General features: G+C 37.3%; 2 protein-coding genes across 3 annotated transcripts; one reads left to right on the top strand and one right to left on the bottom strand.

The window, feature by feature from the left end:
* Positions 1 to 470: 470 nt before the first annotated feature.
* LOC114716703 (prolyl-tRNA synthetase associated domain-containing protein 1) lies at positions 471 to 5,174 on the top strand. 2 transcript variants are annotated; one of them, XR_003737655.1, is made up of 12 exons: positions 471 to 619; positions 988 to 1,047; positions 1,139 to 1,192; positions 1,308 to 1,368; positions 1,496 to 1,572; positions 2,206 to 2,255; positions 2,622 to 2,704; positions 3,049 to 3,119; positions 3,211 to 3,370; positions 4,340 to 4,482; positions 4,564 to 4,675; positions 4,844 to 5,174. XR_003737655.1 is itself a non-coding variant. In XM_028901745.1 (12 exons), the coding sequence occupies exons 1-12, from the start codon at positions 581 to 583 to the stop codon at positions 4,913 to 4,915; spliced, it is 969 nt and encodes a 322-aa protein (XP_028757578.1). In that variant the 5' UTR covers positions 474 to 580; the 3' UTR covers positions 4,916 to 5,174. The 2 variants fall into 2 exon arrangements, 1 of the variants encoding a protein (XP_028757578.1); XM_028901745.1 differs by having other exon boundaries at positions 474 to 619; positions 4,577 to 4,675.
* An 826-nt stretch (positions 5,175 to 6,000) lies between these two features.
* LOC114716648 (E3 ubiquitin-protein ligase RING1-like) lies at positions 6,001 to 7,284 on the bottom strand. The gene has a single exon (XM_028901678.1). The coding sequence runs from the start codon at positions 7,067 to 7,069 to the stop codon at positions 6,122 to 6,124; it is 948 nt and encodes a 315-aa protein (XP_028757511.1). The 5' UTR covers positions 7,070 to 7,284; the 3' UTR covers positions 6,001 to 6,121.
* Between the last annotated feature and the right edge of the window lie 6,930 nt (positions 7,285 to 14,214).

The following is a 14,214-nucleotide window of genomic DNA, read 5'->3' as shown; positions in this document are numbered from 1 at the left end:
TAGCCCAAGTTCATTGCATATAGTCTGATTTGTACATATTATAACTTGTTATCAATTTTATTGTATGCATTTTTTTATCCCATTATTATATGCATTAATAATTTTCCTTATTGGACATACGCATCCTGTTGTTGATATAAGCATTGATTTATCAACAAACCGGTGTTGGATGACCAAAAAATCGGTGTTTGGTATATGTATATAAAGATGGCAATTTTTCGACGAAACATATCTATTAATTGATAATATTTTTTTTTGGGTAAGAATTGATTTTTTTTTTTGATACAGTAAGAAGATGACATAAAGGTAATATCTTGAATGTCCATGTGGGCCCATCTAAGATGGATCGAGCCCATTAGAACGTCGTTGGGCCTGATATTCTGGAAGTCCGGTTGCCCAGCACTGCAGCAGCAACCCCAAGGATTTTGGCGGAGCTCCGAATTCTGTCAAACTCTGAGGCTCGGAAGTCGGCAGTCGGCACTTCTGCTGTTATCGCGTTCGAAGACAATCACTGAATCGTCTCCTATCAGTCGACTCAGAGCTCTACCCCTGACCTGAAACGCCTCAGCTTTCGTTGGTCATGGGTTATTCGAAGGAACAGCTGCTTGCCCGCTTACAGGTTTTCCTTTGTCATCCTAGTTTTTATTGCCCCAATTTCCTCTTTTAGACTCCTATTGAATTGCCTTAACACCCCCCCCCGGGGGGGTGGGGGGTGCCGGGGGTGTTTCAAATTTCTATATTGCATAGTTGTGGTTAAGCTTGTACATGATTGAGCTGTGTGGTACTTGATATAGAACGTCTGAAATATATCCAAGCTTTTCGGACTTGGATCTCGATGCATGCATATAGTTATAGTACACATGCACTGTTGTAATGCAAGGGCTCGCTATACAACTATTCAGTTGCAACTTGACATAAATACTTGCGACGCCTTATCCTTTTCTGCTTGGGAGCAACTGTTGTGATTTGTATTTTCTTGTTTTCCAGGAGCTTCAGATTGAGTTTTCCAAGTATGAACATCCAGTTGTTTTGACAGTTGAGGCTCAGGTAAAACCCCTTAGCTGTTATGTTCTGTTCCTGTATATGGTGCATATATGTATTTGATCTATTTTTTCAATTCCGGTTTGTTTTACCGCAGGCCAAATATGTTGGAAACAAGGGGGGAGGGCTAAGTAAAAACTTATTCTTGAAGGTGTGTTGTGTTTAAAAAATGGCACTAAATTCCCTTGTATTCATTGTGGCAAAATGTTAATTTTTGGTCTGTTCAATGATTTATGCATTACCTCATAACTGCAACTATCAAACAGGACAAGAAGCAAAGGTTTTATATTGTTTCTGCTCTAGCAGATACCAAAGTAGATTTGAAAGGTATGTATAATTTTGTGATCCTCGTTATCTTCTTGTGAGTAGGCTCTAAGATGAATTTGTTGACTTGCTTGTTTGCACTGTTTAATGGTCATTAACGAGAGTTATTTGTGGCTTCAAAGCTGAGCAGTGTTATCTCAGCGGCTCGGTTTGGGGAAAGGAGGTCTGAGAATGGCGCCTGAAGAGGCTTTAGGTGAAATACTTAAGGTTTGTTTTTGGCTTATTTATTATCTAGCCTTTTCTTCCTCCATGCCTCCATCCAACATTTCCCTCATCTCTTTATCTTATCTTGTTTAAGATGTCTTCATTAACCATTAAATTAGCCAAAAGGTCATAAAAGTATGCTATCTGATTTGTTAACATGCTTCTTTCTTCTCCCTTTTTTTCCCTTTTTCTATCTCCAACAATTTCAATACATGCATAGAGGATTTTGATGATGCTTTATCAATGGTTAAAGATTTGGCAATTTCCTTACTTATTGCTTTGCTTTTTATAGTGCTTGCCGAGTAAATGACCTAATTCTCATTAAGGGATTTGGCCAAATGACTTAATGGGGTAGGCTTAATTGAGTGAATCTCATCAAATGGTTTCTTAGTTTAATATTTGGGATAATAGTTGACATCAACCATTTATAATATTATGAACATATTTTTTCTTTTCATATACTGTCATTATCTTTATAAAGCTCAATGCTGGAAAGAGATTATTATTTTCGATAGGAATATAATATTTTTACTGAATTTAGTAGTTGAATTTACCCTGTGAAAATGACATGGTTGAACTTATCATTAACTTGGTCAATCATTGACTATTTGATGTTTTTTCTCTTCTCCCTTAAAGGTGCCCTTGGGTTGCGTCACGCCATTTGCGTTAGTGAATGAATCAGCACGGTATGCAAATATTTTGATCGTTCCCCTACTTGTGAGATATTAAATGCCTCCCACAAAATTTTATTGGTTATAATTGCTATCATACGTCGGTAAAATTCTACAGGAACTCATAGGATATGGGTATTTTGCTCATCTCTACTTATCCGCTTGAATGATGAACAAGATGATGAACAAGAGTGTTCTCTACCACTAATTGTGTTAACATCTTTGTTAAATTTAATAAAATATTTCATTGCCTTATTGAATTATCATTTTGTTTGGATTTGTTCATATATACTATTTGACAACATTCTCGCCCATTTAGTTAATACATTTCAAAAGAACTGATCCCTTGTTCTTTTGTGCCATATATTTCATTTCCTGAAGAGATGTCTCGCTTTTATTGGATCAACGGTTGAAGGCGCAGCAGCACTGCTTCTTCCACCCTCTATCAAATGACATGTCCATATGTAAGTGAGAAAGATTTTTTCGGACAGTAGACTAATTGTTGATCTATCTTGTGCAGAGCAAATGACATCAAGCCTTAATTCCCCCACCCCCACCCCCCAAAAAAAAAGATCGGATCCTATGATATTCTAATTCTGGAATATTTTTTTTTTCATGATTCCGTATTATATGAAAATAAACCTTTATGTGGCTTTTTTGGCATGAATGTAGCACATGAGATGTTAGGCCCCTTGTCACATACTCTGGACTAGATAATAAATGTGCTGATCCATCATGTTTTCATGCACTCACTGTCGAATATATTAGAGTCCAATCTCACACCCAATTCTTATCTTCTCGCTTGCAGCTTTAAATGCTCATGGTCTTGATAAATTTCTTACATCAATAGGAAGAAATCCCTCGTATATTGATTTGGAGGTGAGGAAAGTCATGGTCATTTCCTGTTCCCAGCTTAGGTATTATCCATTGTTAGCCATCATATGATATTTGTTCTTTATCCTTTTCGTAGGCCAATCCAACTGTGGGAAAAGATCAACCCCCTGATCTGGCTGCACTAGTTCCATCTGGTTCAATAGTTGTTCCTGATCAACCTGAAAAGCAGCCTTCTCCACAAATTCCTATAGATAAAAGTCATGTTTCTGCTGATAGTAAACCCACTGTGTTACCAGGTAAATTTCTTATTAGATATGATATTCCATGCTCATCCGTGTCCCTTTATTCATGTCTCATCCGCATGAAAGTAGTCCCTGCTTTGGCATCAAATCTTTCTGCATTTTTACAGCTTAAATAGTATTCATGGGGAGGATCATACGCAGATCTGAATACAAGATGCCAAAATGGTGAATGTGTTATAACCGGAACTTTTTGGCTCCTGTGGATCAGAAACATGGTCGCACATTGGTTGAATAGGATGTTATCTCAAAAGGACTTAACTACCAAGCTCGAGTGATATCAGAAAATGGGGGGGAAACCTGTGGTCAATGCACTGAAACTCACGACTCACAAGCACCCTTACACAACAATCAAGATCTATTTTGGAAATTAAAAACCGCCTGTGGCCAACCAATTGATGATAACCTTCTTACAATCTGCTAATTACAAACCCTAATTTCGTCAGTCATTTTTGCCGAACATCTTTGCAGTCGTGTGTTTCTTAGTCTATCCCTTCTACTGAATAATGTAAGCAAGCGCAGCATTTTCATTCAGTCTGGCCCTTTTCACAACTCCGCCACATACAATTAGGCTCAGCATAGCTTGGGGAGGGGAGTTAACTGTTTACTTGAACAAAAACAAAAAAGGGAAAAGAAAAAATAAGAATGAAAAAATGAGACCGCTTGAACGTACTTTTATTTCCCGCTCTGTGATCCCTGAAGCAGTTAGCATACTGTATCAGTAATTAACTTTTAGTGAGTTGCATGTGTGCGCTTCTGTATACCTGTCCTTTGCTTAGTGTGAAGTTAATCTACCTTCTGCTGTTGGATTATTTTAAAAGCACGGGTTGGTTGCTGATGGTTTATTTGTTAATCAACCTGTGAGTGAGTGTATTAAAGTTGAATCCCTATGCGAATTAATGATCCAAGTGATCAAACTAGTAATGAGTTCATTGCCTTGAAAACTTGCAAATCCTCCTGAGGCAGCAAAAGGTGTCAAGCCATCCGTTAGTGAGAAAAATACCAAGGGAAAACCAGTCAACAATGTTCATTCACAAAGCTCATTTGCTGATGTTGGGCAATTTGTCGAAGAGATATTGCATAAGACTTCAGAATTATTGCTTTCAGAGGTAATTCACAAAAACTGAAAAAAGAGGGGGGGTTAGGCTTTCCTACACCCTAGTTTCTGTCATAGTTATCGGGTTTTCTGGCTTTATCATGCAGATCAAGGAAGAATCCATCAAGCAACATGGAGATCAGCTGGCTAGTGTGGTATCTGACAATCTACGGAAAGGTCTCCGCTCTGATCTGAATAACCTTGTCGTAAGTATATGGTGATCCCAGTTGAATTGTTTTTTCTTTTTCGGAAAGTTTAGGTAATGAAGTTGGGAGCATGGTGTCTTTTACAATGCCTATCGCTTGCAGGTGAAACTCCATTGTCATAGAGAAGTTGATGATTTAGCCTTTAACCATAAGATTATCTCGTTGCAGGTGATGCTCAAGAACACCGCATACACAGAAGGGTTCCATGCCGGCGCTCACCATCAGCCTAAACGCTTATGAAGGCAATGACTACTTAAAGCTATTTAAGATTCACGGCGTCAAACTGAATGGCTTAGAAACTTGTCTATTTTGTTCGGTGCTGTGTGATGGTGCGATACTTAGATTGAACAATCATGGAGGAAAATATTTGGTTCTGAAGAGGAGATAAATTGAACAAATTTGGTGAGTATGGCCCATGCGCAACAGCGCAAGCATGTCATTGTGGTGGCGGTCCAAACACAGCTAAAATTTATTACAGGATCTTTTTATTTTTGGGTAACCTAATGGATTTAAATCTTGAATACAATACGAAAAATTATTTATTTTTATTGAACGAATCTTAACAATGATATTTTTCGCAAAATAAATAATAGAAAGATGATAACTGCTGTATCATATGCGGATGCGGACAACCCCGGTTAAGTTTTACTAAGTTTCAATATGCTATCAGCAATGCTAAGGTCTGGCGGAGACTGTTACTAAACGACGCGGATCTACGAGTCGTTCTGTGGCATGTTTCTTTTCTAAATGTGTTTGGTGGGAACCGCATCGGAGATAGGGAGAATAATTTTCTGGAGGCACATAAGCTAAAGCTTGTTTCATTTTCATACTTTTACTATTTTTATTGAACTAAAATTTACGCCCAATATAATGATACATAAAAAAGTCAATGGCAATACTTATTGATCAATAATTCATTTGCTGAAGCTATGGGGATTAATAGATGTGATTAAAATAAAATTTAGTACAATTGTAGCCGTGAGTAAAATGAGACGACAATTCACTCCATTGCGCACTTGGTAAAGGAAGATCATGGCGAAAGTTATCTGCACGGGTAACGCCATCACGCCAATTCCAATTCTATTAACTTCTTAGCTCAAGTCCCTAACATTGCGGAGCCTGCGATTGTGTTGATATTTTTATCCTTTTTCCCCCAATATAAGCGGGGAAAGACGTTTCTATCTGTTCACGTTAACGTTTAAGTTTTCAAATTATGATACGTGGAAGTAGTTACGTAGATCGATTTAGAACTTGGGATAGCAGCATGGTTGTGTAAAAGAGGGCTGAGGGAACCGGTTTCTTAAGCACATAATGATTCAGAGAAATAGGAGTACAGAGAAGCGCGATGTGAGCATGAGCACGCAGTCATTCAGTATTTCGTAGATTTTGCTATTTTATCTATGAATGAATTTAGCGGAGGCACCCACATGCAGAAGTAGAATCATTCTACCGTTCCGGATTGACCCGTCGGAACCTCCCGTGGAAAGGCCAAAGGGAAGCCAACTGACTCCACCTCAAACACCGCCGCCACCTGCCGCCACCATCGTCCCTTGATTCGTCGCAGTTAGAAAGCACCGGCACCTCGTGCCGGCAAACGGGGCAAGAATTGTGGAGCTTTAGCCATGGCACGATGCAGTCAGAATGGTATATATGCTTGCAGGCTAACTCCCTTGCTTCCCCACCCACTTCAAACTCCTCCTGGCAAACCGGGCAATGAGGGTTCTCCTTCAAATGAGTCGCCAATATTTTCACAGTCGGAATTGCTTCGATAGCTCTGTCCGGCGCTGGAGGCTGGCCCTGCCGGTCATTTTCCGTCAGTTGTTCTATCAGTTCATCCAAACCCGGCCCAAAAAAGTAGTCTCTCGGATCAACCCGTCGTGGGACTGAATCCTGTCGCCGAGGAATCCGTTCGAATGAGTTGGAACGATCAACAGGTCGAACAATAACCCAAGTCCGAGGACGAGGTTGGGTTCCTGGTTCTGGGTCGAAACCACTATCTCTGGCATCAAGGCTACGATGTCGGGGACGTCTTACGCGACGAACCGGAATCTCAACACGTGGGTTCTCACTAGTTCGTCCTTCATGCTCGTGAGGTCTCCACTGAAACGACGGTAAGCGTCGAAGCTCGAATTCAGGGTCAGAGAAGCGGCGGACGGGCGGGTCAAGCATGAGAGACAGGGCATCGAGCAAACGCGATTCAGGGGAAGGGCGGGGATTGGTGAAACCGGAGAGGAGGGAGGGTGTTGGTAGGTTGAATTCACAGAGGAAGCGTTGGAAACAACGAGGGCAGATAATGTCGGAGATGTGGGAGGGGACGAGCCTGACCAGTCGATTACAGCGGAAGCACCAGTAGAGCTGAGAGGCTGTTGATGCGCGAGGAGGAGCCAGAGGCATGATTCGGAGAGGGGAGAGATGGGAAACGGAAATGGGTTGGGAAATGAAAGGATGGGATATACATATGAATGAGAGAGAAGGGATGACTTGTGGGATAGCGAGAAGTGATTCTGTGGAAGAGGGTGGGTTTGTGTATGCAGAAAGTCACAGACAGGGCTATGAGGCTTCATGAATTCCTGGGAGCAAAGGACTGTCAGCGGCTAACTTTCCGGGCAAGACAGGTAGCCCTTCCCCTCCCCCGCCCATGGAAACTATTCCCTTTGAGGAACTTTTTGTCTTAATATATTTTATTCATGCACACGATGGCCCCATTTTAGTGAAGCAATGCCAGACATTAAGATTTGTTAACAATCCTAGTTCTTTATGTTCTTAAAGGTTTCTGCAAAAGCTGACGATAGAAAAGGACAGCCAAATAAATTTACTCTTTCATCTTTACCGCCATCGTCGTCAAAAAAGGAGGCCCTTGGGAATGGGCTACAGTTAAGGGCATGTGGAGTGTAGCCCAATAACAAACCCATTTGAAGAGTGGACCTCCATACCTCCACTGCCTCATTGCATTGCTGGCCCATTATTTTCACTCTTCTTAAGGGCTCCCCTGCAAACATATCCTGATACATTCATATAGTCCTAGGAGGCTAAAAACTTAGTCGCACTTTTGAGCACAGATTTAAATTTGTCATGGGATATTGCTCTGAAATGAATTGTACAACATAACAATCATCACTCCACATTCCTTCATTCATCATTATCCCCTTTGGGCACATGAAATGAATCAAACATTTGCTTATATCACACGCTCTCCAATCAGCATACTAATCAACAGTGTGCCAAGCAAAATCGAACTTCGTTCATTCTTTTGAAAAAAGAAACAAAAAGGTCCATCAGCAACGAATGTATTATAAGTCTGTTCCTTATCAATTAGACCAATTTTTATTGGTTGCACTTCATTCATTCTAAACACGTATTATTATGCATGAACACCAACGGCCCATAAATTAGATCCTTTGTGGGAACTTGAGCGTGTTGATTCGAACCATTTTCTTTTCCCCTTTTTGTTTATTGAAATTCACAAAGCCTCTCTTGCCTATGGTTTATTTAATAATTATTTGAATTTCAGCCTATTCTAGATTCGGTCTTGACCCAATGTTTATTTATTTATTTATTCATTCCAATAGCACTTTGAATCTTCATAGCACACGTATCTTAATTAAAATATTTTGAGCAAGGGGCTAGATCGGTAATGTACGACGTTGGCAAAAAAAAAAAAAAAAAGATGTAGTGTATGAATTAAATTGAATAATTTTATCATTTTAGGCGAGAAAAGATATCTTAAATTAAATGATTGATCAGGATGGCTCTGTCGTTTGTCAATAAGTAGTTGTACCCAGATTATTTAAAAGTTCAAGACTCAAATACGACAGAGAGGTGGTTGACCCATATATGTTTTTTTAATTTAATTCCATATTTGACGTTACACAATATTTAACATCTAATCCTAACATTATGTGCAACTTTTTGAGGCTAAGAAAGGGATGCCTGATCTCTAAACACCGCTATGGTGCAATGTCTCTTGATTGCTGTTTTAGCCTGATGAAGTGTTGATTTTGTGTAAAAGAAGTGCGTTTAGTTGCAATGAAACGTGCGAGTACTGTAACCAAGTATATACCACCTCCGGTTCTTAATATAAGACCCTGTTTGACTTTTATTTTGGTCCTAAATATAAGACCCCAATCCATTTTGTCTCTCGTATTTATACATTTTTTTTTCAAAGTAGCCCTTCTAATAACAAAAATTCTAGTCAATACACTTGATTAGTAAGGATATTTTAAGAAAGACAACACCTATTTAGGACAAATAACTAACTCAACTTATTTCCTTAATCTTCTCAAATTAGTTAACTGGCTTTTATAATTAGGACCGAAGGTAGTATTTTTTTTTGGTTCGGACACGAAGGGTCAAGTTTTTCCTGGAGTTTTGGCCAACAAATAAAAAACGACCGTTTCTTCATCAAGACATTATGGCGGCGATTGAATGAAAATAAGTAGGAGGCAAAGGCCGCAAACACACACACACACTCTCTCTTCGAAACGTCGGCCTTTGGGAGAAATTGATTTGAATTTGAATCATGCATCGATTTGAAACAAGGTAGCGGCAATACCCAGTTACCTTGTTTGTGAAGAAAGGGAAGTGTGAAAGCACCCTCTATATTCCATATTCCTCATTTAATCCCTTCGTCAAAAACCCTCCCATCTTCAATTATTTATATCCACCCCACCCACCACATATATTTCAAACCTCTACTTTTCAATATATTTACGTTTCATCTTCATCTCAGACTCACCTTTACTATTCACTCCGTCACATCTTTCTACTTTGTTCAACCCACCACTCCAAAGCTGATTACTCAATATTTTACCTCATCGCAACATTCATTTTTTGAAACACAAAAAAAAAAAATTTCCTCCCCTAACTATATATCATCATATAACAACTCTTGTTATACTAATAATATTCCGCGATTCACTTGAGAAGTACAGTAGCGCATACGGCACTTATTAGTGCAAAGATCCCACACCAACAAAATTATATAGTCAGTTTATAAAAGAGCGCGGCCTCGTGCGGTAATAAATAATGAAGAGCTCAAAGTTAATTAATAATTAATGATGATAATAATGTCGTCTTCTTACTAATAATTACGACCCGGAGATTTTTTAAATGCATGGATGAACACTGACGGTGCTTTGTCTTCATGGACGGTCGTGAAAGAAACAGAGGAAAGTGAAAAGAGGATGAATCGATGCTACTGCTGGGTCTGCCGTAATGTACAAGTTTGGTGGTGGACATATTGTTGAGCAATGAAAGCCACTTCTTTTTTTTTTTTAAAGTCAAAAAATGAAATGAAACTATCTAGGTTTACATCATGATGTAACGTGAACAGTATTTAGAATTTACTCATATATACATGACACGAACGGCATCAACTAATATAATTACCTGAGATAATATTAGGCACACAAGTGTTTGCAAATGTACACATAGGTGTGGGTGCATCAAAGTCAAAAAAGACGATCGTAGGATTAGGTGAGGTTGACCTGCCCAACTCATCACGAGTGGTGCATCTCTACCACGTTGGAGTGATCCACTACTAAATTAATTGAACTGAGAAAATGACCTTAAGTTTGTATGAGAGAAGACACAGCAAAAGTTTGCAGCATCATGGCTTTATATAGGGATTTGAGTTTACATCTTTGTCATCTTTCGTCGTCTACTTTCTCCAAAGGACTAGCCTTTGGCTTTTTCTGTTCCCGGCTCTAAACGTCTTTGTTATACTTCTTCTTTTGGTTGGCCATTATAACCTCTTATTTGGGACCTCCCAGCTATACATACACATATATCATAGAGTCGTCTTTTAAAATCATACGCAGGATAGTGATGGAAACAAACCGGGTTTTGCCTAAATAGGTCTAAGTTTATAATAGGAGTTTAAAATTTGAGTCCGCATACAAGTTTTTTTTTTTTTAAAAGCTCAGATCTGAGCCTTTAAAAGACTAGGTAAGCTTATAGCTTTTTTGAAGCTTGCAATGTGAGCATTTAAAAGGACCTCATGTTTGCATATACAAATGTAGGTTTTAGTAAGCCTTTGATATGCTTAGAAACCCACATATTTTAATATATATTAATAAAATACATTTTTTAAAAAAATTAATCAAGCTAGGTCTGCAGGTTTTCAGGCCATACTTTTAATTTAAAAACCTACCTTTTTTTTACTTTAAAAAGCCTCTAAATGGACATTAAGTTTAACCTATTTGCTAAACAGACCACTCTATTAAGCTCCCATGAGGTTAAGTTATAAGAGCCTAGTCTATTTCCATTCCCAGCCAGGACTTGCCACCATTATCTGGTCAAACTAGACAAGACAGCTTCACTGTTTCAAGTAAGCATGATCAGGTGTGGTTATATTTCTCTTTCCACCATTTGGTTTTATTAGCCTATGTAATAGTGTGTATTATATATTCATCTCGACCATCATTAGCATTGAAAGCTAAGCCATATCTGCATCACTATGTGGAATTTAATTACTAGATCGATATGCCTATATGTGACCTTATTTTAATTTGTTCCTTCCATTTTTCCTTTTTGGTAACGTGTGCAAGAAGAAAATGTCATTGCGGCCCCCCGCAGCAAAAAATCTTCATCGTGTGCGAATACAATAATTCGAACTACTTAGGACCCATTTTCTTTCCCAAAAAGATAACAATTACAATAATTATTAGTGGGTAGCTTCAAAATGATTAAAATGAGGAACTATATAGCGGGGCATGAAATTTTTTAGGCCAATATATTTGTTGGGGAAATGCGTCCAAATCCTATAGAAGTGAGGGGTCACTGTAATTTCCTTAAAAACGAAAGAAAGGAACCGTGCCATGTGCTCGCACAGAGAGGTATTAGGTATATATATCTTCTATAAAATATATATATATATATATATTATATTAGTATTAGCAAGGGGGAAGGGTAAGTGAAAAGAAAAAAAGGGCAAGCTTTTGTAGTTTGCGATGAGGAGTGGCTTTATATAATGTCAGAAACTGAAATTTTGTGTTACTATATTTTGTCTCCCAAAGCTACCTTTCGGTGGGTTTCAAAGCTATCCTGCTCTTTTTTCTAACCCCAAATTCAAAACGACATGGCAAGAATTAAATGCCTAATTATTTATATTCGAGTGCGTGAAAAGATCAAATAGGATTATTATTAGTATGTGTGACTATGTGAGAGAGAGATACACATAAAGTACGAGAGAATCCTATCCTTCACATGCAAGCGACATCTGCGGCTCAATTTAAATTCATTAAAATTACGTTACCTAAATTAATCCTTTTTTTTTGGGCCAACGTTGCCTAAATTAATCATAGTATAATAGATAAGCAAATATACTACTTAATTTAAACACATTTACAAATACAATTATGCAAATGAATCTTCACATAGCTGGATTTAAATTTAGAGGTGATAATACCGACTAACTCGTAGGATGTGAGTTGATTATGACCATTTGAGTTAAACAATGCGAGCTAAAAGGCCTAGTATAATAGTGGATTGGTTTTTAACCAATCGTAACTCACTATGGTGGGTTAACGAGTTGGCCCACCAACTATCATTTTACTTTTTTTTTATGACTTTTTTCTTTTTTTAAGTATTTTTTCTTATACAATATAAATATAATGTAATGATTTTTTTTTCCAAATACTTCATTTCAAACACCAAATAAATGATATACTTTTTTAAAAATTTTTTAGATAAGATATAAAAAATAATAATATAACCATAATAATTTAAAAATAAAAAAAAATTAATGCATGTTAGCCCGCGGGGTTAATAGGCTAACCTGCAATGAGTTGTAGATTTGGTAGTACAAGTTAAAAAATTTTGTTTCCTAGCAAGTTAACTTTTGACTAAATCTAATCAGCCATTTTTAGTGGGTTAGACCCAATCCTATCTAAATTGAAGAAACGTAAATAAAGTGTTTTAAGAAAAAATAGTTGATTCATGTCGTTTGTATTTAGTTGTTTAGAAAAATAATTTTTATATTGCTTGGGTATCCTTTTTGGAAGAATTATTATGAAACCCCATGTAAAGAATATAATTACTAAAAAAATTTAGTAGCAACAAAACAATCTATAATAATAAGTTTTAGAGTAAGAAATAATAAAAACTTACTTGTTATTAGAACTTACTAATAATTATTTTTTTCTTAAAATCTCACTGTAATTCTTTCTTGATTTTTTTGTTTTGGTAAATCTGAAGAACTCGGTGTGGACTTCATACGGGGCAATCCAATTAATTTGGACTTATTTTCTCGGGACTAAACCAACAGAGAAATACTACCTCCGATCCTTAATATAAGATCCTGTTTGACTTTTATTTTAATCCAAAAATAAAATCCCAATCCATTTTGTCTCTCATGTTTACTCAATTTTTCCAAAATAGTCCTTCTAATAATTATAGTTATAGTCAATAACAAGAATATTTTAGGAAAGACAACGCCTATTTAGGACAAATAATTAACTCAACTTACTTTCTTAATCTCCTCAAATTAGTCAACCGACTCTTATAATTAGGACCGGAGGTAGTATCTCTTTGGAATTTTCGCCTTCACTAGTCCATAGAAACGTGGCTAGCGATATGATTCTCCGTAATTACAAAGATAATTTTTACAACATAGGAAATAAAGATGATAATTTGAAAGAGTAGGAGCAATGGCATCTGCATGGCGAGAAGCCAAAGTGAGTAAATTATTGAAATTATCTGTTGGTATGGTGAAAAAAATATTGATTAAGCTGGAAGCAAGAGAAAAGGATGGGCGCGGAGGAGTTAGGTTCTGGTGCAATAATTTTACGGTGCATCTTTACAGGGAGCGTCCTCGAGCAATCATAGCATGCCACATTCACCGCCCGCAAGAGAACACAATCATTGCATGGCGAGCCCTCTTTCTCCAAGCACCACCCAATCAAAATCAATCGACCCTATTATTGACTTCACTAATCCTCATTTTTCACAAACAAAAAAGAAATATTTTCTCGGTAGGGGCGGGGAACAGAAAGAAACCGGATATCATAATTTATATTATTGAGGTGTATAAATTAAAAAGATGATGATGAGGACATGATTGAGTTTATCCGTTCAAAAATTAAGAGTGATGGGCAAGCATTGTTTATTTAATAATATAAATGACAATTAATCCTGCCAATAATTTGAGTTTGTCATTTGAGGAGAGGCATATATGCATAACATCAGACCTGTGAAGGTCCAATAATTTGATTTGATCATATATATATATCTATATATATATATATATATATATTAAGAAGAAAAAGAAGAAGAAGAAGAGATAGAGAGGAGGGCATTAATTGAGGGGACAATGACACCTGCGCGATGCGTATCCATAATGCAGAATGAATGCAAGAGCCAGACATGCTTCCCCGCTCCTGCTCCTCTTATTTTTCAAATTTTTATTACTAACTAATTTATAATATTTTTTTAATTTCTAAATATAAGATTTATTTTATAATACTACCTCCAGTCCTTAATATAAAATATTTTTGACTTTTTTTTATCCTAAATATAAGATCCCAATCCACTTTGTCTCT

The sequence above is a fragment of the Neltuma alba genome, unplaced genomic scaffold (assembly GCF_004799145.2).
Source record: "Neltuma alba isolate B1F8T4 unplaced genomic scaffold, ASM479914v2 tig00011685_pilon, whole genome shotgun sequence".
Classification (NCBI taxonomy): Eukaryota; Viridiplantae; Streptophyta; class Magnoliopsida; order Fabales; family Fabaceae; genus Neltuma; species Neltuma alba.
The sequence above is the reverse complement of the archived record's forward strand: the minus strand, read 5'-3'. Positions and strand labels throughout refer to the sequence as shown.